The 24,200-nt window shown below is 33.1% G+C and overlaps 1 protein-coding gene and 1 long non-coding RNA gene across 4 annotated transcripts; both read left to right on the plus strand.

The window, feature by feature from the left end:
* The first annotated feature begins 348 nt into the window (after positions 1–348).
* LOC142234455 (uncharacterized) lies at positions 349–1,757 on the plus strand. Of its 2 annotated transcripts, XR_012721628.1 has the most exons (4): positions 349–667; positions 776–837; positions 903–1,329; positions 1,394–1,757. It is a non-coding gene; the product is annotated as an uncharacterized LOC142234455 (long non-coding RNA). The 2 variants fall into 2 exon arrangements; XR_012721627.1 differs by having other exon boundaries at positions 349–837; positions 1,394–1,756.
* A 1,216-nt stretch (positions 1,758–2,973) lies between these two features.
* On the plus strand, positions 2,974–20,937 carry eIF4E1 (eukaryotic translation initiation factor 4E1). 2 transcript variants are annotated; one of them, XM_075308124.1, is made up of 5 exons: positions 2,974–3,132; positions 16,728–16,969; positions 19,712–19,886; positions 19,948–20,035; positions 20,107–20,937. In XM_075308124.1, exons 1-5 carry the CDS (start codon positions 3,109–3,111, stop codon positions 20,265–20,267), a joined length of 690 nt encoding a protein of 229 aa, XP_075164239.1. In that variant the 5' UTR covers positions 2,974–3,108; the 3' UTR covers positions 20,268–20,937. The 2 variants fall into 2 exon arrangements, with proteins under 2 accessions (XP_075164239.1, XP_075164238.1); XM_075308123.1 differs by lacking the exon at positions 2,974–3,132 and adding an exon at positions 15,755–16,653.
* The last annotated feature ends 3,263 nt before the right edge of the window (positions 20,938–24,200 follow it).

A 24,200-nucleotide genomic window follows, 5' to 3' on the forward strand; every position in this document is an offset into this window, starting at 1 on the left:
TTACAGGGAGCGATATTGAATTAAGTTGGTGGTTGCTGTTTGTTATTACAAAATTAACATTTTATTTTCCTTGGGCAATTGATCTGCTGCTTCTTTGATCCCTTGTATAGTTTCGGAACAAAAATATAATCCGTGTTTGTGTTATAAACCCACAAAAATAGTTTTAATAAATAAATTATTTCTTAATTCACATTGCAAATGGCGCCATGCTATAAACGTCAGTTTTTCAACTCGAAAAAACCAAAGTACCACAAAGGGAAAAATTTCGCTAGTTTTTCGCATTTTTTAATTTTGTATGGAGTTTCAACGCGAAAACCAAACAGCCCAATAAACACAGGATGAGCGTTTTTCAAATGCAACAACTTTTCAGTTTGAGGGTAACTATAATTATCAACATAAATTCAACTTGACTTGAAACAGCTCATATTCAATACATCTTCAAATTGTTTGCGAATTACTTCCAATTTGCCAAAATGTTGACGAAATCTTTGAAAAGGGGTTGAAGATAATATGAGAAAACTTTGACAAAACACTACCCTAAAATGCAACGAAAAAACCATGTGGTTTTCAATACTTATTTGTGCAACGAAGTTCGTGGTCAATTGCAAGAAATAAAAAACATTTTAGACAAAAAACTGAATTTACTCCCAATAGTTTCTAATAATACGTAAGTGAAAATAAAAAAATGATATGAAACTTTAAGGAAGACGCTAAATTATATCTCTTTGCCGAAAACTAAAATTATGGATTCTACGTTCTTTAAAACATTAAAAAGCTGACCGATGAAAAAATGTTGGACAAGTAACTGGAACTGCTTCAAATAGTTTATAATAATTGGTAAGTCAATATGAAAAATTAAATCAACACTTTAGAGAAGTCACTAAATTTAAATCTCATTGCAGAAAACTAAAATATTTGGATGCTGCATTCTTGGAAACATTAAGAGGTTGACCAATGAAAAATGATGGTGGCTTATCGAAAAGAGAAAGTTTCCATAAATCAAAGTACAATGAATTAAACTTGGTATTTATGCTTTTCCATATCAACTACTGGGTGATAATACGCATCACGCCTATAGTTTAATTTACATCGTATCATCGGTTTAATTTGATATTTTGTGAATTGAAATTGCTGGAAATTTATTCTAACTCTCTAGTCATCAAGTTCCTTGCTAATTTCCCGAATTTTAATGAGTTTTACAACAATTTTGTGACACCAACGTTCTTGAGGAATTTTGTGGTTTTCAATACATTTTGTGCCACGAAGTACGTGGTCAGTTATTTTTATTGACATAAAACTGAAATTAATCCAAAACGGTAATTATAATTGGTAAGTCAAAATAAAAAGTGAAATGAAAACGTAATGGAAATCACAAAACTCGATTGTTTTGCAGAAAACTAAAATCATTGGATGTTATATTCTTGGAAGATGTTGACCGGTGAAAAAATGATGAAGGAAACAACAAAGAAAAGATTCCAGAAAACTTGCAAAGGGCAACCAATTAAAACAAAGTGCAACAGTTCCTAAATAAAGAACTTCTGGATGAAAATGTGCATTACATCAATTTACATTCCGTCATCAGTTTGATATTTTGTGAATTCCTCTTGATGGAATCTATTCTAATACGCAGGCCAGCAAGTTCCTCGATAGTAATTATTTGAAATTGTTAGCATATTAATTAATAATTAATTAATTAATAGTTATGTGACACCAACATTATGGGGGAAATTATACATGAAAAATGTTTAAGTTATTTAAAGTTGTATTGACAGTTTTAGTTATTAATACCATTAATAAGATAATTATGTTTTGATTGGTATTATAACATATTATTATTTTTATATATTGTTAATGTTATTTTTAATATTATTATATTTTTAACGAAAAAAAATTAATAAAATGTACAAAATCACTAGAAATTTAGTGTTGACTTTCAGTAAGAACTGGGATTGACTTTCATGCAAATTGTGGTTAGAAAATATTCGCAGCAATATTAATTTTTAATTTGTCTCACATTGAAAACTGTTTGAGAAATTATTGAGTAGCAATGCATTTCAATTTGAGGATTACAATTGAGAGATTATTGCTATTGTGTTGAATTTTACTGTTGAGGGTAATGTCTGTTTTTTGTTGAGAACGCGATTTTCTCAACAATTTCTCAACTTGAATATTACCCTAATCCTTTGAAAAAATGTTTGAAAAATTATTGCATTTTAGTATTTTTCAAACGTTTGTGTTTATTGGGAGAGTACCGGCCTTGAGGCACTTTTTACATATACATTCTTCTTACAACCGAATATAACATATAAACTGATTTATATCCGTATCCGTTAAACAACAAGTTCGCCCGCGGCGCTTTTTATATCCAATCTTTTTTTAGAACCGGATACATTAACAGATTTATTTAAAATGGTTTTTTTTTCAAAAATTCGACGGTTCGAAAATTCACATTTATTAACGTAGAACCTAGACCGATAGCCGGAATAACTTTACCCTTTTAGTGATGTACATATAAAAGTAATCGGTTCAGTAGAACCGGTTTTAGTAACGAATATTTACTTATAATTTAGGCTCGAATAACCGGTTATCCGGTTACGACCGCAAACCGGTTACTTGCTGTTTCGACATCAAATTTAATTCACTATCGACCCAAAAAAATGTCAGTGGTATAGCTAAACTAGAGTTGCTCCAAAATATTTAAAGCATCCCGAAAAAGATCCCGGAATACCGGGATTCTTTATTTTGAAATCCCGAATCGCGCGATTTTTAAAAATCGGTCCCGAATGACAGCCCTATTTCGAAAATAACTGTGTTAAATACCCATTATTAAATATGAAAAATAACAATAGTCTGATCGGCCCATAAGAAAACTCGTACTTCTTTGTTTCCTTACGCAGCGTCATTACGTCGCATTTAGAGTCGCATGTACAAGGCCACATTTAATTTAGACCGCCGTTGTTGTCGTTATAGCTGCTTTTGACTTTAATATTACGCCGGCTTCGTTCTCTTATAGTTACCAAGAGGAAAAAATTTGTTAAAACAATATTAAGATTGTTGTGATTACAAATTTGTTAAATATAATTGCAATTATAAACTTCAGTGGGAAAAATGGTTGTTACCGAAAGTGAAAAGGTAAGTTTACTATAATACGAAAAATGCGGAATGTGTGATTCAATCGTCCCTTTGAACCAGACGTCGTGGAATTTTTTTATACCATGTGTTCCGCCTGCCTCCCTACAAAGTAAGTCTGTGCACGTACTGCCAGAATTGAAGTCTCGTAAGGGCATAGACTGACAACAAACCCCACTAAAAATAGAACCCATGGTTTGGAATGCTCATAGTTTATGAAACTTGGAAATAAAATATGATTTTAATCAATATGTCATGATTACTTCTGATATTACTCTGGTTTTCAGCCTCGTTCAGTTGTGCTAGTGTTTGTGTATAATTATCTTTATAGTGGTATTTATAAACATATCAACGTTTGCAAATAGATAAATAATGTCATCGAGCCACATGTGCACAATAATAATGTACTCCCATTGGTCCATCCGTTTGTCCCTGTTGCATGCAACAAACGATTTGACAACCTCTTATTAGAATTAACCTATCACATATCTGACCAGAAAATAAATATAAATTCTGTGAATGCATTAACCAACACAGGTCACCTACGGAAGTTTACCAAACCAGGAAATAACTACTTCATATGTTATATTGTGATTCTCACCTACAAAGCATAGATTGAACACAGAGGACAGAACCAAAAGAAATTTTGTGAACCGCATCGGATAAATATTGCTACCCATGAATATCATGTAACCAAATGTGTATATAGGATTGGATGAATATTATGAACCCAGGAGGGTAAGAAGAGCAATTCAGTAATTTATATATATATGGCTGTCAGGGAGGTACGCGTATCCATAGACAAATTTGTTGGTCAACCAAATTCAAAAGTAAATTTTTGCTCGGAATATTAGAAACAGATCGTTTTCAACTCTTTTGGGCGATAGGGGTTGATTAATGACTTTTGTGTCTATTAGGTTATAATCTAGAGCCTCGAAAAATGGGCATATTACTATACGTATCTAGCGTAGATTCGTAATTGTCGTTAGAAATGTTCGATTCGTTGTGATTCGTATTGGCCCTTTTTACGATCTATCTCTATAAAAATCGATCTTGCAATTTAATATCTCTTCGAAAAATGTCGCAATGAAATGTCGCAAATGAAATTTGAAATGTAGGACCGATTTTACAGGCAGTAACGTATTCATACAGATCAAGGTTTATATATCCTGACCCTATAGAAGTGATCTATGAAAATTAGAACTATATATTTTATGTCGATATATTTTATACTATAATATATAAAAACGATTAACGACAAAATATATATAAAAAAAAAACTATTCAACTTAAATGGAGCGAATATATATCGAGTATTTTTTTTTCGTTGTATGGGAGAATGTATTGGCTAATAATGCCAACTCCCGAAGGGCAAAAAGCAAAAAATATATTTTCAATTCTAACATACCTCCTCCCACCACAAACTACTAAACCCAGCTAAAATTCAATGCTCTACTAAAAAAAGAAACAAAAAATTCCAAAGATGTATTATAGAACTTTTGTTTTGAAGCATGATTTGATTATGAAATTATTAACTTCTATTCAAGTGTACACCTTTGAATGCTTTCATCCAATTCATTCTCATCAGTAATGTCTTTAAAATTTCACACTATTTTTTCAGAGGAGAAAAACATTTTCTCGACATTAAATTTCGAAATATTAATGGAGGGAGTCTATTTCTTATTTCAGTTATGAGTGCTTTTGTGAATTTAATTCAAATGTTTTTAATGACATCTTTATCAAGTTCAGAAATTCGTCACTCGTCGCTAAGCATTTCTAAAGGATCAATACCACCTTCATAACAATCAAATTCTATATTTGGCAATACAGTTGAGTTTCTTAAGTTTTTGAAAGTCTAATCCGAATTTTTCTATGAAAAGATATCGTCAATTTAATACTGTTAATACCGTTCAAATTGAAAAATGCCAGAAAGCACCAAGTTGGTGTTTTTTTTTTGAAAAGGCACTAAAAAGGCAATTTGGTGCTTTTGGGAAATCAAAAAGCACTAAATTTGGTGCTGTTACAATTGTTTTCGGAAAAAATCTCAAACATTTGAATCTTGCATTTTTTATTTGCGCTGCCAATTAACATTTTAACATAACCCTTTGACAACCGATGTACACTACATATATCCATATTAAACTGAACTAAACTGCATTATTATGAACTTCTGTAATAATCAACAAAAAGTTCGCAATTTTGAGACCATTTTTCTATTGTACATTCATACAAATGTTCCAAATTCATTTTGTATTTGTTCTATGGTTTAACATTAGGTATAATTCGGTAGAGAAAGAGTTAATTAATCCTGGAAAGTAATCCTTATTTTTTGTACACTAACGTCATTCTTAGTCATTTTGACTACGACTTATTCCAAGACGCTATAATTTGCATTGTGAGCAAACATGAGAACCAAAATTGAGTTTATTCAATTTGTTTTTAACAACTAACTTAAAATTATAATTTCCCAATCGGCTAAAATACATTTTAGATCGTCATTCTTCATTTTGACGAATGATGGCTGTCTAGGGTTAAATAAAAAATCCGATTTCTCATAAAGAAAAATGAATTGAAAGAGATTCATTTTTAAATATTTATTATTTCTAATTAATTCTGTGCATGATACTACCATCACATCGTTCCATATCGGTTCATAATTAAATGTTGCTTCTCTATTAATCGATGCATACTAATACTAATTAATAGTGTTAATTTCCTTAATCTTCCTGTCCAAAAAACTCGAATAAATATTGTAATGTCTGCATTGGTATCAGGCTAACATAAAAATATATGCATACTAAATTTATCGCTAATTGATTTATATATATAAAATTATAGACATATATTTTTCTGTCACACAAAGAATTATTTTTTATTTTACTTAGTTTATAGTTACAAATAAGTCATTGTATTACAATTTTTGAAAAATACAATTTTTTATCAAATTTGGAAAAATGTTCAATTAAATTTTGATCAAAATAAGAATCGCAAAAAATTACTGAATCTATTAAATTTCTAATTAGAACAATTAATTTTTGATATTATTATTGTGATTAATATTATTTTAATGATTAAAGAAATTTCAATTAAAATTTATAAGGTCAATTAATTTAAGTGTACTACATATTCGGGATCAATGGAAAATTGCTCAAATATTAAAACCGGTCTTCCATGTGATGAGGCCGATTAGCCGAAATCGAATCTTTCCTATAATATTTTTTTTATAATATTTTCTTATAATATTTTATTCTATTGGCTACCGCTAACATTGGGCTTCCGCTAAAAAATCCGATTTGGTCAAATTCAAGTTCACACAAAATAAACAGTGTGATCAGATTTAAAAAAAAATCTGTAGCTAAATAAACCATGTGCTCAGAACAACATTTTCTGACAGATTTAATGTTTGCCACGACAATCACTCGAGTTATATGTCGCTGTGGAAAAAATGGACCTATTGGGTTGATATTTCGCCATTTTTTGAAGAATCGGGTGATACATATATATATATATATATGAAAAAAATTGTTGTATGTTTAGTAGGAACAATAAAATATTAGTTTGTACCAATTTTATTAAGATCAGTTAATAAATAAGAGCCGTACATATATGGAAACTAAATCCAAATCTGCACATTTCGGATAAATTCCTACAATTTATAGGACAAATTGATTGAAAACTGGTTCATAAATACGCCAAGTATTGGGCAGACTTATTGAAATTAGTAAAACTACGAGACCGAAAATCGTTGTGTTCAATTCAAATTTTATTTTAGATATGTAAAAATTTGTCTGTATATGAAAACAAAATTCAAATTCAAATCAAAGAAATAATGATGTAAATTAAATAAGTGAATGTAAAGTAGTTTCAACAAAGTGCTTGTTCAACACTCCTCCTCATTCGCTTTTAAGTTACATTTTTTGCAAAGATCTGCATGTTTAGATGGATTTAAAGGTTTTGTTAAAATGTCTGCAATCATTTCATCCGTAGGACAATAACTGCACGAAATAATTTCTTTCTTGATGAGGTCCTTTACAAGTTTGTACTTGGTGTCCATATGCTTTGTTTTAAAGGAAAATTTGTCATCATTAGCCAAACGTAAACAGCTTTGGTTATCATTCAAAATTGGTGTGGGTTCATTTTGTAATTGCTCAAAATCTTCCAATATTTGCCTTATCCATTTTGCTTCCTTAGCTGCTTCGGAAAGCGAGATATATTCCGCTTCACAAGTTGAAGATGCCACTAAGGTTTGCTTTTGACATGTCCATCCAATTGTACCACCATTGAAAAAAAATATTCTGCCACTATTAGATTTTCGATCTAAGCGGTCTTCAGCCCAGTTTGCATCTGCATACCCAAGAAGTCCGTGGTCCTTTTCTTTATCGCTCAGTTGAAGCTTCATTGATGAAGTAGTTTTTAAGTATTTCAGGACTCGTTTACATTGAGTCCAATCTTCTAATGTAGGTTGAGAAACCTTTTGCGCCAAAATACTTACTGCAGCTGATACATCGGGTCTTGTATTTACAGAAATGTATAGCAGGTGACCTATTAGTTTTCTATATTTAGAATTCGTCTCTAAGAGCATAGAGTTTTCTCCTCCTTTTCCGTAGCCTGTATCCATTGGACTTTTTACTGGTTTGCAGTTACTTAAACCATATTCTTCCGCAATCCTTTCTATATAATTCTTTTGTCCGAGTTGAAAATTTCCACTTTTATCCCTATAAATCTCAATTCCAAGATAGTGTTTTATATCACCCATATTAGTGATAGCAAACTGTTTCTGCAAAAATGACGTTATATGTTCTGTTTGTTGAACACTTTTACAAGCAATTATAATGTCGTCCACATATACAAGTATGAAACAAACATTTCCTTTTATTTCTCCAGAGTATAAACATAAATCATTCTTACTCTGTTTAAGACCTAGTTGTTGAAGTACCTCGTGTAAAACGGAGTTCCACATCCTAGCGGCTTGTTTCAACCCATAAATACTTTTCTTTAATAAACACACCAAATTATCATTTTCATGTTCAAATCCAGGTGGTTGTTGCATGTATATAGTTTCCGATAACGTACCATTTAGAAATGCTGTTTTAACATCGAGGTGATTAACAATAAAATTATTTTTTCCGGCAATAGACAGCAAAATTCTGAATGAAATATGAGTAGCAACTGGTGCAAATACCTCGTCGTAGTCAATGCCATACTTCTGCGAGAATCCTTGAGCTACTAGTCGGGCTTTGAAACGACATATATCACCATCCTCATTTCGTTTCAATTTGAAAACCCATTTGCTTCCAATAGCAGTTCGTCCTTCTGGGAGTGTTGTAAGTTCCCATGTTTTATTGTGATTCATTGACTCTATTTCTTCTTGCATTGCCTGTAACCATAGTAATTTTTCATCACTTTTCATAGCTTCTTTATACGTTTTCGGTTCTTTGATTTCGTTCGCTGACCATACTTCGTCGATCAATCTTCTTGCTGCCTTTGTTGCTTCTTGAAGATATCCTTGTACCAATTTTATTACATGATGTATTGCCTGATACGTCTTGTGTCACGGAATCTCTTGATTTATTGATTGCACTCTGGTGCGAAAAATTTGAGTCTAATTTCAAAGTGCTTGTTCAACAAGACTGAATCGATATACGAAACTTTGTCAAATTTGAAGATAACGTCTGCTACCAGTATCTGAATGGCACTTCTTCTTCAACGCCTTTCACCTGTGGAACTCTTTAACTGCGTCGATTCAATTTATTGGCAATGCTAAAACTAACATGTGCAACTCTTCTAACTCTTACTTATTTCTACATTTTGTTACCATTTCGTCGTTTTTGATACATTTAGATTTTTGTTGTTTTAAAAGATTATGATAAATTTGTAATTTGAGTCGTATATGACGTTCCCTATCCTACCGTCATAAATCACATACTAGATTAGGTTATTCAGTCCATTGTGATACCACCTTGGTGAACTTCTCTCTTATCACTGAGTGCTGCCCGATTCCATGTTAAGCTCAATGACAAGGGACCTCCTTTTTATAGCCGAGTCCGAACGGCGTTCCACATTCCAGTGAAACCACTTAGAGAAGCTTTGAAACCCTCAGAAATGTCACCAGCATTACTGAGATGGGATAATCCACCGCTGAAAAACTTTTTGGTGTTCGGTCGAAGCAGGAATCGAATCCACGACCTTGTGTATGCAAGGCGGGCATGCTAACCATTGCACCACGGTGGCTCCCAATCACATACTATAATTAAAAGATTTTGTATATCTTGAAGTATGGAATATATAAATAAAGTAAAACGATTGGACTCAAATTACGACCTATACGTTGAACACAAAAATACATGGACCGACGGACATCGATAAATTTGCTTCTGAGACGATTTGGTATACTAAACTATGGGTTTCAAACCGTTCCTCCTGAATGTTACATAAAAATTAACGAACTTGTTGTTCTAAGAGCCCGTTCGAAACTGAAACATTTTACTAGCATTGGTAACAGTTTGACGTAAATCATAGTGAGTATAATTTCATTAGCCAAAGGGTCTAGTAAGAAATTTGACATTTGACAAAATTCTTAACATATACGACATCCCATGTTTTTATTATCTCAAAACAAATAAAAAGTAGTTTTATTTATTAAAAAATGAGAACAGCAAACTAGCTTTTTCTCACCATAGTAACTTGATATCTCACCATAGTAAAAAGTTTCGGTTTCGAAGAGGCCCTAACAAGCACTAATATGTTTGAGATTTTGTGGATCAAAAAATACAAAGCTAAAGGTGGGTACTAAGTTCGAGTTTAGCCGCTAAAATCGAAATTAAATCTGTAAAAACAGTATAAAATTATACCTATTTGATGCACATTTTATTAAAACTTGATGGTGAATTCCTAAAGCAACTTTTTACAAAGTTTATATACTTGTTAACACTTTTTTTATTAGAGAAAAGTAATCGTGAAAAAATGCGAATTTAGCGGCTAAAGGTGGGTATTAAGTTCGAGTTTAGCCGCTAAATCGTATTTTTTTTACGATTAATTTTAATAATCCATTTTAAGGAATACAAACTTTGTGCAAATTATAATAAAATCTGCAACAAATATGTATATACCTTTTTTACTGATTTAGTTTTCACTTTAGTGAAAAAATGCGGCTAAACTCGAAGTTAATACCCACCTTAAACTCGAACTGATACTCACCTTGAATTAAAAAAATGCTAAATTCAACTGCAAATTAAAAAAAAAAATTATAATGGCAATATTGGGATCAATTGTCGCTCTCAACGCAATACAAGATTTCCCCCGACCATATTAAATGTGTGACTAAAAAGAGAACACCACTCACATATCATAATGGACATTGCAGTGTTGCCAGGTGATTTTTGATTCTTCCCCCCAAATCTTAAGAAAAAAACCCTTAAATTGGTCTAGACCTTTTTCAAAAACCCCCAAAAAATTTAAGAATGTTAATAAGTCAAAAAGGTGTCCCAAATTTTACAAAATTTAACACTTGTGTTAAATTTAACACAAATATATATACTGAAAGCTTTTTTTCTGAAGAACAAAATTTCTTTTGAAGTAAATAAAAATCAGTAGATAACATCATTATACCACTTTTCACAAATTCGGTTTTTCTATGGGTATAACAATAAAATGTATATCAATATAAAGAGCAGACAAAACAATATAATTCAATGTATAAATCTTTCAAATCAAATTAATTAAAATAACGGCTTATAAAATATAAATAATAGAAATAAAAAATAAACAATAATTAAAGTTAAGTAAATATATACATTATTCGCCAAAATTGTACGCGTGAAATTATGAGACCAATAAGTTAATGTTACAATACCATTTCTTAATTTGTTTTTAATTGTATCAAATATTAAAAATGCCCCTTCAACAGATGCGTTTAAAACAGAATGTCATTGCTTAACATACTTGCTTGTATTTAAGAACATGGGTTGACTTCCCTCATTTTTTTTTTCAAAATGCATGCCAGAATTGTTCTAAATTTTGTTGAGAATTGCTCCACTTTATAGGGTCTAAAATAATTTTTTACCCCCAAAAATCCCCCTAAAAATCCCCCTAAACGTTAAAAAACCCCTAAATTTGGGGGGAAACCCTTAACCTGGCAACACTGGGGCATTGCATGAAGTACTTTAATTGTTTGCTCTCTTTAATCGTCTAGCCTAAATTCTGTTTTCCTTTGTCTCATAAAAGTCAATGAATTTCTCTTATTTTTACAAATATGTTGTTTGGCATGCTTATTTGCCTCTTTATAAAGATCCATTGAGTCCCCAAAAATTTTAAGTCCAAATAATGGAAATATGAATGTCATTCTCGGTGTATGTGTCAACGCCTTCATTGGATCACAAAATTATTCTCCAAGTGACTAAGTGCATTGTACTTGGGTAGTCGGGAGTACAAAAGAGAGAGAGAGGAAGAGTGAACGACAAACAGAAGCTAATACAGTCATATTTTATAAAGAATATTAAGAAAGTGAAATTGATGTGCACATGTAGGACGAAAGGCAAACGACTTCAACAGACAAAACGTAAAATACATATATATATACGATGGTGGTCCCATACGTGAGCGACTTAGTTTTCATTATACTTTCCCCTTCCCCTATACATTTGATCCATTGTAGCCCCAATTTTTTCGAATTACTAGGGGTTAAGAGTTTTATAACGCTGTCGATTTTAATCATCAATCAGGTTTCAATCAGGTTCTATAGGTACATTACGCATAAAATTATTCGTGAGTCACGAGGTTTTTCGTGAGTCACGACATTTTTCGTGAGTCGTGAGTGAATAAGATTTCTCCGTCGTGAGTGTGCGTGAGCGTGAGCAACATATGACTCACGTGTACACCTTTAATTCAAATGTCATTCAGATTAGTCTCGAAATCTACTAAAAGTGGATTTGTAATCCCTTTTTTTATAAGGCAAATGACAGTTGAAATTTAGATAAAGTGTATTGTGGAAGTGTAAATGAATGAGTTATATGTAAGTGAATGAGTTATAAGATCGCGAATGTCTGATAAAACTTTCGATGAAATAGCTTTTTAATTTATTTTTGTGTTCATATTTAATAAAATTAAATTAACCTAAATTGGCTCATTGTACTACAATTTTTTAATGCTGTAGATTGTTATTACTCAAAAACATCCCGAATAAAATACCGAGATAGCGGGATTCAATATTTTGAAATCCCGAATTCCGGGATTTATAAAAAATCGATCTCGAATGGCAGCCCTAATAAAAGCCATAACATCAATTTCTGTCCGGCAGTTTCTCTTTGTGCGTTAATGGGTTAATGTATGTAAACTGTTGACTTGTAGCCGTAGTTTGATAAAAGTTTTCATTGTGAAAGATCGTACACACATGTCATACATCCATACATACATGCTGTTTACATTGACAAAATTATGTGGCACAAATGAGCATCGTCTCAAACACAAGTGCAAAACAAAACGGTCAATAACAGTACATACAACCGAACACAACAACTCAGTGGCTTACTTTTATTTCAAGCGGTGAGCAAGCAAACAGTAAAGGCTGTCGGCAGTACGACGAAATAGAATGACAGCCGGTGGCTCTCTGAGAAAGCAGTCGGACAAGAATAAACAGACAGTTATACATACATACTGCAATCATGAGTGGGTACAGGGTTGCCACAATAAGTATTTTGTTTTCGGGGGAAAATCAGGGGCTAATTTTTCAAGATTCATATGATAGTTACAATCGCAAGATTTAATGATTTCTATTTGTAAGGATTTCTTGAAATGCATATAATATAATAAATGCTGAGAATTCTTTTAAAAGTTGTTATACTTTAACTTCCATCTAAACTCTTAATTGAAAAGAAAACTAAAGTAAAATTTTATGGTTAAACTTTTATTTTAAGTTGTAGTTAAATTTAACGATTAATATAGAGCCAAATTACGACGATTTATGTTCCTCGGAAATTTCCAAACATGCATCTCAAAAACTATTCTGTTACAGCCATAGATCTTTGATAAAACGAATCTGTAGTCGATTTTAAGGGATGTGTTTCGTAAAGGGTGGTACTACGTCCGCTAAAATATGTACATATAAATCGCCTCCGATTATATCATTTTAAGAGTATGCTGGATTTTACCCAATTTGAAAAACAAGATACAAAAGCCGAATTTCGGCTAATCGTATTTCCAAAAAAAAAAAAAAAACAAAATACTGTATTGCTTTATGATCATGATCATATATGAAAGAATTAACCAAATCGGTAGAGTGCTTGAAAAAAAGCAAGGAAAGTATTGCAGAAGACAGTGGTAGGGTATTTTAAAATATTGGTATCTCCTTTTGTAGTAAATCGACATATACGTTTCGAATCAAATACATATACCAATACATACAGCAAATAAAGGACAATAAATAAAAACATATTTTATTGTCTTTTTTTTTGTAATTATGATGAGCCTACCATAACATATTTATCGTTCTACCATTTGGCACAGACTCGTTTTTATCTTTACCGACAGGACCATGATATAGAACCAATAAGGACGGACATTTATACGCGACTTTTATCGAACGTCGTGTCCACCACCGCAATACACTTGCAATGCGCGAGGCGACTCACGTTTAAAATCGTCAATTGACAAAAAAAAATTTGTCGAAAAATTACAATTAATGAGGTATGCATGCAACGGTATATTATTGTGGTGCACTGATGTCGCTTATTGTCATACCAAAGAATTTCGACGAATGTTCTTTTGCGAAAAGTTTATGGCTTTTTTTCTTGTAATAAAGGGTGATTCTTTTGAGGTTAGGATTTTTATGCATTAGTATTTGACAGATCACGTGGGATTTCAGACATGGTGTCAAAGAGAAAGATGCTCAGTATGCTTTGACATTTCATCATGAATAGCTGAACGATCTGCCACAACGTCGAATTTTCAGTGAATGGGCCCTAGAAAAGTTGGCAGAAAATCCGCTTTTTTATCGACAAATTTTGTTCAGCGATGAGGCTCATTTCTGGTTGAATGGCTACGTAAATAAGCAAAATTGCCGCATTTGGAGTGAAGAGCAACCAGAAGCCGTTCAAGAACTGCCCATGCATCCCGAAAAATGCACTGTTTGGTGTGGTTTGTACGCTGGTGGAATCATTGGACCGTATTTTTTCAAAGATGCTGTTGGACGCAACGTTACGGTGAATAGCGATCGCTATCGTTCGATGCTAACAAACTTTTTGTTGCCAAAAATGGAAGAACTGAACTTGGTTGACATGTGGTTTCAACAAGATGGCGCTACATGCCACACAGCTCGCGATTCTATGGCCATTTTGAGGGAAAACTTCGGAGAACAATTCATCTCAAGAAATGGACCGGTAAGTTGGCCACCAAGATCATGCGATTTGACGCCTTTAGACTATTTTTTGTGGGGCTACGTCAAGTCTAAAGTCTACAGAAATAAGCCAGCAACTATTCCAGCTTTGGAAGACAACATTTCCGAAGAAATTCGGGCTATTCCGGCCGAAATGCTCGAAAAAGTTGCCCAAAATTGGACTTTCCGAATGGACCACCTAAGACGCAGCCGCGGTCAACATTTAAATGAAATTATCTTCAAAAAGTAAATGTCATGGACCAATCTAACGTTTCAAATAAAGAACCGATGAGATTTTGCAAATTTTATGCGTTTTTTTTTTAAAAAAAGTTATCAAGCTCTTAACAAATCACCCTTTATATGTGCACTTTTTCGCATTTTGCTCATAATTTGGCCTATTTAGGTTATTTTGTAAAAAATCCAGCAGATTGAATAGGTTTTGAATTCTGTTGTAAAAAATATGTCACGCATTGAAACGCAAATTGAGGCAGTTTCAGCACTGCCGACCGCCGTGAGTGCTGCGTTTATTATTATTTCTTTTTTTCCTCCTTCTTTTCTGTTCGCATTGCTCGCAAGATTTTAAAAATATGCACTCTCTACAGACAAAAATTTTTTTCTTACTATTATTTGCTCACAGTAGTAGGTGAATATTTAGTTCACATTTATGGTCATTAATAAGTTGGCATTATCACGCTAAATTTTCCATTTTCCACCTTTACTTTTCTTTAATAAATCATTTCACCGAAAAATAAACCTTGTCAATAATTGCATTAGATCATTCTCCATCAAGTTATAATAAAATGTTCAACAAGAAGATATAATTTTATTCAGTTTTAGTTTTGGTTTTTATCGGCTAATCTCGATTAAATTCACCTTTAGCCGCTAAAATTAATAATAAAACTGCAAAAGTTTTGCCAAATTAATATTAGATTGATGTTTCAGAACTATTAAAAGCCCAGATACTTGCTACGATGAATGTACTATATGATTCAATCAATAAATATATTTTATTGTTAAAATATTCAATAAACAATGCGATCTTAGTACCGGCGTTATGTCTGAGATTTTTTCATTGATCTTAGTTTCCTATAAGAAAGAGTAATTGACATTGTACACTTCAGCAAAAAAAAACCATGAATAAACCAATCGCAATTCTGGGGATTGCGAAAATTTTTTATATAATGGCAACTCTACTTGCAGCGTACGGTATTTACTCGCTGTATTGCCAAATCTGTGTTGTTTCACAGTTTCAGTTTGGAAACACACATCATATTCTCCATATCGCAATTCGCTGGCGGTTGTTGGAGGTTGGATCGACAACGAAGATTTGTAATAATTGTTCACTTTTACGATTCGTGCTCACACATTTCGGAAAAGCGACCGTACACTGCACAGTCATCATCGCGTTTACCTTGGAATATTATGTCAAATGTGAACAAAAGAATCGGAAAAAACACATTCAATAATTAAAACTTTCGCTTAAACTTCACTTGTTATATCCAAAGAAAAATTTCTTCTTGTTCCATAAAAAATAGTGCCCAGCCCTATAAAAATCCCTCCAAAAGCAAGAATTCACCGAGCACCCGCAATACAATTAAAAAATAAATGTGTCCTAATCTGTAAGAAACAGTATAAAAAGAACTAACGAAAAAAAAGACTGGCAAAAACATCGAAAAATATAAAAGAAAAAAATTGAGTGAAACAAATAAAAGCCCCATCGCAAACAGTTCCCTTCAGTCAAGGATAGAAAATATACACAATTTTACTGTGTGGGGATTACGTGGAAAAGAGAATATCAATTCCATCATATTTGAATAGAATCACCTCGTCATTGTAATCTCTTAGTTACTCTCTTTAGAAAGTTTCATCTGTGTTTATTATCGAGTGTACAATAAACTCTCTTTTGATTATTGTTTGTTGTTGGTGAACTCCATTGCTCTCACCTAAATTTAATTTGAGTAAGAGCCTCAATCATTCTCTCTTCGTTGAGTTTATAATCCACACTTACCCCACCTTAAAAAAAATACACTGATCTTTTGTTGCTTGTATTTGTCGTCGAGCATTTTCACTCGTTTGGTTAAAATAGTAGGCTTTCCAAGATGTTTCAAAACGACTTTCACAGAAAAAAGAATTTTGCCAATCCTAATTTTTTTAAAGTAAGCACAACATACAACTTGAATATTTTATGTGAATAGCTTTTAATGTAGTTTCTTCCATTTTATATTTGCAGACCTCTTCAGCAACACCAAAGGAAAACTCTCCCGCCCCTGCACCTACGCCGGCTGCAGGACGCCCTGATGCCCAGGAGGAACCAGCTAACAAAGATACAGAGGAAGTTCGTACAGAACATTTGATCAAACATCCTTTGCAGAATACCTGGACATTATGGTATTTGGAAAATGACCGTACAAAGTCATGGGAAGAAATGCAAAATGAAATTACAAGCTTTGACACTGTTGAAGATTTCTGGAGGTAAGAGAAATGTGAAGACAAGAAATCATTAATCATCACGGTACATCGGTGAACGTTTTTGGGCAATAGTATTTTCTCTAAGTAGCTTTGGTGACGTTACTGATTGTCCAAAGAATCTTTTTAATGGATGAACACAGTATTGCACACCATTCGACTATAAAAAGGATGATTTTAACAGGCAGCAACCTTTGACCCACATTTATGTATACGTCTTGTTATACATCTACTAGTATTCAGATCATGTTAGGCTGTTCATATATTTTTGCATAGAATATTTTGTTTTTAGTTCCGCGATGACTTTAGTTGCATTTCTTTTACATCAGATAATTGTAGACCCGAACAATACAAATTTGACTATCCTCGATGTTCTGGTAATCATCACCACAGTTCGTAGATTTTCCTTTTTTACGGATCCAACGTTCCGCCTCTTACGACCACAACATCTCCCCCCATTTCGTAGGGGTAGCGTACCATAGCGGGATTCAGGCATAAGGTTCACAGAGGAAAGAAATCATCCAGATTTATTAATTTCAAAAGTCAATAGATATCAAAAAAAAATTTCGCTTTTTCGAGGTTTTGGTCACAATTTCGTGCCAATTTTGAAATTTTAATTTATAAATCCTCTGGTGCATCGTAAATGTTATAATTTTGTGTAGAATTGGACAACTTCAAAAAGAAAAGCGAAACAGAACAAAAGTGTGCTCTTATTTTCTTTGTTTATTCTTAATCCTCGGAACTGACAAACAGTTTGACACGAATGAACCTTCTATATAAGTATATGGTCTATCGTGAAAATCAACCCTTACATTCCTGGTGGTGGTTGCCTATCCACAAGATTTGGATGGCTACTGTGATAGCACCCCGGAAGATACTGATTTGGCCAAATGGAAAGGAAATGCAAATCAATATACCCGGTCGCCGAACTCACAACTTGCACCACCTAAATCGATATCAAAATTCAATATTTTCCCTAAGATTTTCGGTATCATTCGATAAAAGTTGAATGAGTGTAGACGGGAAATACTAAAGCCATATGAAACGGTCGAAAAAAAAACTATGGGAGTGACTCAAACAGGAAAATAGACTGGATAATGGCTGATGATGGAAGGACGAAAGCCAGGAGGAGGTCCGTAGGAATCTGTGACAAATAGGAATAGCAGATGATGTTGTGTGTAGAGCGTGTTGTGAGCACGTGACAGTTGATAGAATACCAACAATAATGGTAGATTTTACAAAAAATAACCAATAAAACAAGAGTTAATTCAATTTTTTGTATAAATAACATTTTGAGACAAATTTCTATAGGATTAAAATTTTGAGAAAAATTTCTATAGAAATAGAATTTTGAGAACATTTTCTTTGATAATAAAATTTTGAGAAAAAGTTCTACAAAAACGATTTCCTATTTTGGATTTGCGACTGTTCTGACTGAAAGCGAGTGATCATTCATTCGAAGAAAAACTATATATTTCATACTACCCATAAAAATTTGATCAAAGCCTTCAATTTTTTTTTAATTAGGTAGATTGCGGTAAAATTTTCTTAAAATGTTGGTAGATTATTTTTGACGCGAGTGGTAACCGTGGTTGTGAGTAGAAGACCTTGGATCACTATATAATTAGGGTAGAGTGTTGAGAAAGGATTTTAGAGCGCATAACTAGCCCAACACTGATGATGTTTGTGATATATTTCAATCCGTTAGAGACATGTGAAGCCTAATGAAGTTATATGAAGATGTCAGTTAAAACATTAAAAAAAATACTTCTTGATACACAATGTTAGGGATTCTACATATTATGCCCAAATGTAGACACATTCTACAAAATATGCAAAAAATAAAAGTAACCTGCCATATTTGTTAATTTTTAGCGAACAAATATCGTGCTTAATGGCACCGTTTGGTAAAAACATAAGGAAGATAGGGAGAATGAGCAGTGCTTGAAGATGTTGCCCACAAAGAATATTAATATAAGGATGCATAATTGCGTTTTTAGTCGTCCCTAAATTCTTGTAATTACTGAAAATGTATACCATGGAGATTACGTGAGAATATAGGTCATTATTATTTGTTGTGACATTCACTCAGGTTGTGAGTTAAATGTATTTTTACAAAACATTATGTCATTGTTTAAATTAGGTGTAGTAAAAAAAGAAATCCATTATTTATAGATCAGGGTCTAACGAGCTCCTAAAGATGATCATCGTGTTATATGACCGTAATATTTTTATGAATGAGTATTACAAGTCTAGTTATCTAATGTTGTTTCGTTGTGCGTTTTGATACTTAAACTTGTATTCAGATCAAGGAACTCTGCGATTAAGATGGGACGTGATTGGGGGGTGAGTCAGGTAGGTTTAGCTGGGCAAGCGAAAAGGGATAAGCGTGAAACATACTTTTTTGTGTAAAATAGGGACGAAACCACTGAAACAGTGGTGTCATCAACAGCCAAATAATACTCTGCGTTTCTGGGCAATAGCAGCACACACAAAAAAATTCGAAACCTTTCCAAAATCTTGTTTTTTTTTTTACAAAAGAACATAAAAAGGTTATATTCCGGAGAAAAAAGTCTACATCTTTTAGAAGAAAAGAAAACACCCTAAGTGAGCCTTTTTATACTTTATATAGTGGGTCACTTGCATAATTTCAAAATATTTTAATAATTATTGCATAGAACTTAAGCATCAATCCGAAAAATTTCGAGCAAAATACCCTAATAATATAAATTTTATTGTTACTTACAGCCTTTACAATCATATCAAACCTCCATCTGATATTAAAATGGGAAGCGATTATTCACTTTTCAAAAAAGGTATTCGGCCTATGTGGGAAGATGCTGCCAACAAACAAGGTGGTCGATGGGTTATTACATTAAATCGGTGTCCCAAAAATGAGTTGGATAATCTTTGGCTTGATGTGGTGAGTATTTTGTAATTGGAAAACATCGACATTATATTTTAATGCTCGCTTATATATGTAGATTTTATGCTTGATCGGGGAAGTCTTTGACCATTCAGATCAAATATGTGGCGCCGTAGTAAATATTCGTCAGAAAAATAATAAAATTTGTAAGTTAAACCACCACCACCAACTATCAATAATATATTCGTGATATACTCATTTTCATTTCGAATTTCAGCTATTTGGACTGCTAATGGCAACAATGAGGAAGCTGCCTTGGAAATTGGTCACAAATTAAAAGAATCCCTGCGTTTGGGTCGTCAAAATTTACAATATCAGCTGCATAAGGACACTATGGTTAAAACGAGTTCAAGTGTCAAATCGGTTTATACCTTGTAAACTAAATGCCTAGAGCACATAGAAAACGAATTGGAAATCGATTATTGTTAGTCATTATGTTCAAACAGATACACACACACACACAACCACCTCCAAATATGCAACAGCTTACAACTTCGCACTATTGCAATACAGGTCATGCAACCATGGGGGTTTCTTTAATTTATTTACGATTGTCCATGCAAAATCAAAAATTTATGAAACAAAATTCACATTTTCTTGGTTATTACCAAGGCTGTCGCTATTCGAAACGAAAGATCAAAAATCATTTTTTGATAACAAAATTACACATCTAGGAAAATCCATAGGTGCAGGTATTCTTGGAAACTTCAATTAAGAACTGTGTTCTTGTTTTGAAACGTAACAAAAAGCTGGTCTTAAACATTTGTCACCAAGAAGACATTTCAGAATAGAGAATCAGTATAAGAGGTCTCAACATGTATAGTTTTAAAAACTTACGAGTGTGGTAGATCATATGAAAAATCTTGTCTAAGAATATCCCAATCCAATGAGAAAGCCCAATGATTCGTCAATCGATGTTAAGAACATGATACAATGGATGCGAATATGAACTGTAAATTAAGTTATGTGTTTTAGAGTAACTGAAAATAAAATACATTTAAGAAAACATTTGGAATTACATATTTAAATAAATAAATTAAACATGAAACCATGGACATATCATTCCAAAAGATTATGCTAAGAACCTCAAAAGTCCTGGGAATAATAGTTTTGATGTCATCCGAAATGATCGCACTATGTAAATGTAAACATTAAATTTTTGTCGTCGAGCAGAATTGGAGAATCTTAATTCTTTGACTGGGGGATTTTCTATGCAAGGGGACATTCCAACACGACCCCCATCATAGTCTTAACACGCAGCTAATTTTTATTTCTGAATTTTTATTTAAAGTAGGTTCGAGTATTCCCCAGTGCAGTCCCACCAAACGCAGAAGATATTTCTTGACTCTTGGCTTCGGTCTCTTCTGGGGCATCCATTCCTTGCTTTGTTTGACAATGACATTGACACAAAAAACGTTTTCTGTGTCCACGTGTTACTCGTTAGCGGACGAAATGTTGAGCATGAATTTGAAGGCATATTCTCCATTCTGTTCGTTGTTGAGCCTCGTTAAGCACCCGTGCTTGGAATTAAGCATCAATTTGAAGGCATATTCTCCATTCTGTTCGTTGTTGAGCCTCGTTAAGCACCCGTGCTTGGAATAATATCAATTGTATGATGATTGTAAGAGATTTTCATTGCACTGATGACAATTTTCTTCGGCCACCATTTTCCTTCAATAGTGTACTCGGGAAATCTTCGCTAAATTCTTAAGTTTATAGGCTTCGGTGCGGTTCTTTTAGATTAAAATCGCAAATTTTGTGTTGTAGACACGGCTCAGAGACCTCCCTACCCATATATTCCGAAGGCTTCGGCTACTTTTCTCCTGGATTTTCCCAAAACAACCTAAAAAGTGTACAATTATATTATCAAAATAATTCATTTTTATAGGGAAAAAGAGTTGTTTCGAGTTTGCTAAACAAGTGGTAGTAAACCAAGCAAACACCACTGGACACACGGATCGACGAACTGCGACTGCTCTTTTTCCAAAGACAACGACATCACCAAATAAATTTACAAGGAAAATGCAGTCCACTCTTTTCAATTTTTGTCGCCAACTTGAATTATAATTAAAATTTTTCAAGTTACTAAACATTTTTTTGGTCGACATGATTTAGATATTTTCGTGGGTGGAACAAAGATTGATTTTGTTGAGTATCACAAATGCCTAGGCATTATAATTGATAGCAGGCTTAGTTTTGTGACGCATGTGAATATGGTGAGAAGAAATATTTATTCTGTTCTGCGTAGGCTTTATTCTGTAAATATATATCTCCCTTTATGGGTGAAGACTAGATTGGCCCGAGTTCTCCTTATGCCACTTGTTCTGTATGGGCTTGAAGTTGTGTCAGGTACGTTTGATTACGTTCTGTTGAAGTTGCGGCGGATAGTTAATGATGTTGCGCGATTTGCCTTGAATCTGAGGCGACGGGATCATATATCTGAGTATGTTGGGCTTTTCCTAGGCACTTTTGATGACTACGTTCGATTAAGAAATTTACTCTTTTTTTATAAAGTAGTTAAGAGTGGTGTTCATATTCTTGTTCGTACGATGTTTAATTTCTCGATGTCTAGTCGTAATACGCAGATAGTAATACCCAGAATTTTTAACTCTAAGTTTGAGAGGTCATTCTTGGTACGTGTTGCTCGTTTATGGAATCAGTTACCTGTGGAGCTCAGAATATTTTCACATACCAACAACGCGTTTCGTTTGAAGGTTTATAATTACTTTTTGCAAGGTTGATCGCATGTACATAGGGATAATGACATGTTGCTAATCTGGACGTACTATTAATAATATGAAACTTACTATTCGAGGTAATTATGGTGGGGAACCAAAGAAAAATCAAAAGACTATATTAAATATAATATAATTTTTAGTTTTATATTTTTATCATTATATATAAGTTAGATCTTGGGCTATGTTTATTACCATGTAATGCATTTATTGGCCTTGTAGGCTTACGTGTTACTAATTAATGAATAAATAAAATATGGTAAACCCCACAAAAGGAGGTTTAAGGACGCCGAAATTCTTCGCTTATCCTAAAGAAACTAAAATCAATCGTCCCAAGCCCATCAGATCAATTTCTTAAAGTGGGTGCCAGGAATTTGAGTTGCCACCATCTAAGAGGAATCAAAGATAGTTACCTGAGTTGTAAAAGACATGCTCGTATGGATCAAAGCCCAAAAAATCAATTTGAGATCCTCACATATGATGGTTGGTTTCAAGGATGATTTAAGCTAAGGTCTGTGTGTGGATATGGATTTTAACACGCATTTGTGAAGGTTGGGAATCAGCAGATCAAATCTATTAATATGGAAAGTGAGGAGGGGCTAATGTTTGGCGGGGCCGACTATATTTTACCACTCCCCACTTTGTTGACTAGCATTTACGATACCATCTAAAGTCCTTCAAATTAATTCGGAGCTATAGATAAACGATTTATATCCCAATAATAAAAATCTGAGCCGATCTGGTTCACTTCTACAGAATTTCGATTTTTCTTTCAAAACAAAATTTTTAGAAAAGAGAGGAAAAATTTGTCGTCTGGAGTCAAATACATATAGGGGGATATAAATATAACAAGTATATGTGGTTGCTATATCCAAATCTGAAACGATTATTTCCAAATTCAATAGAGAATGTTGGTGTAGCGAACAATTCGTAGCATTTTTTTTTTGTTTTTGAAAGTTTTTGGAATATTGCCGCCTTCTAATATTTTTAAAAGATTCTAATGCGATTGGCAAATATTTTGTTGTTTTTACTTACTTACTTTTTTTTTACTTCGGTTTCAAATCCTTCTATATCCATGAAAAGTTTTCCCGTCTGCGTGAGGAAAAGTATCTTACAAAACAAGCCCGACGGGAACAATTCCCCACAAGTCTTTCATATAAAATCTAGAATATTCCCGATAATTTTATTCGTTTTTCGAATATTAATTTTTGATTTTAGCTGCTAATCGAACTAGAACGCAATGAAAAAGAAGTAATAACCCGTTTCATTGAAGAAACCTTTTTAAATATGTCTTGCAAGAGCAAGAGTTGTCAGCTATTTTAGCTAATACAGTTTACTATTTCACCACCGATGTTCGCCAACAACTTTTAGCGAACTCTTCTGTTCATTCAGTTGGAATAACTACAACTATTTCTCTTTTTTAGCAGACAAAAAGTGTTATTTTAGAAAACCTTTTACAATTAAAAGATCAGATTGAATGTGTGTCATGACCGTTTACAGTTCAGAATATTTAGATCAACTATACTTGCGAGGTGTTAAAGACCTCTCCAAATCGAATATCAAATCACATTCTCCA

This window comes from Haematobia irritans, chromosome 4 (assembly GCF_050003625.1).
Source record: "Haematobia irritans isolate KBUSLIRL chromosome 4, ASM5000362v1, whole genome shotgun sequence".
Classification (NCBI taxonomy): Eukaryota; Metazoa; Arthropoda; class Insecta; order Diptera; family Muscidae; genus Haematobia; species Haematobia irritans.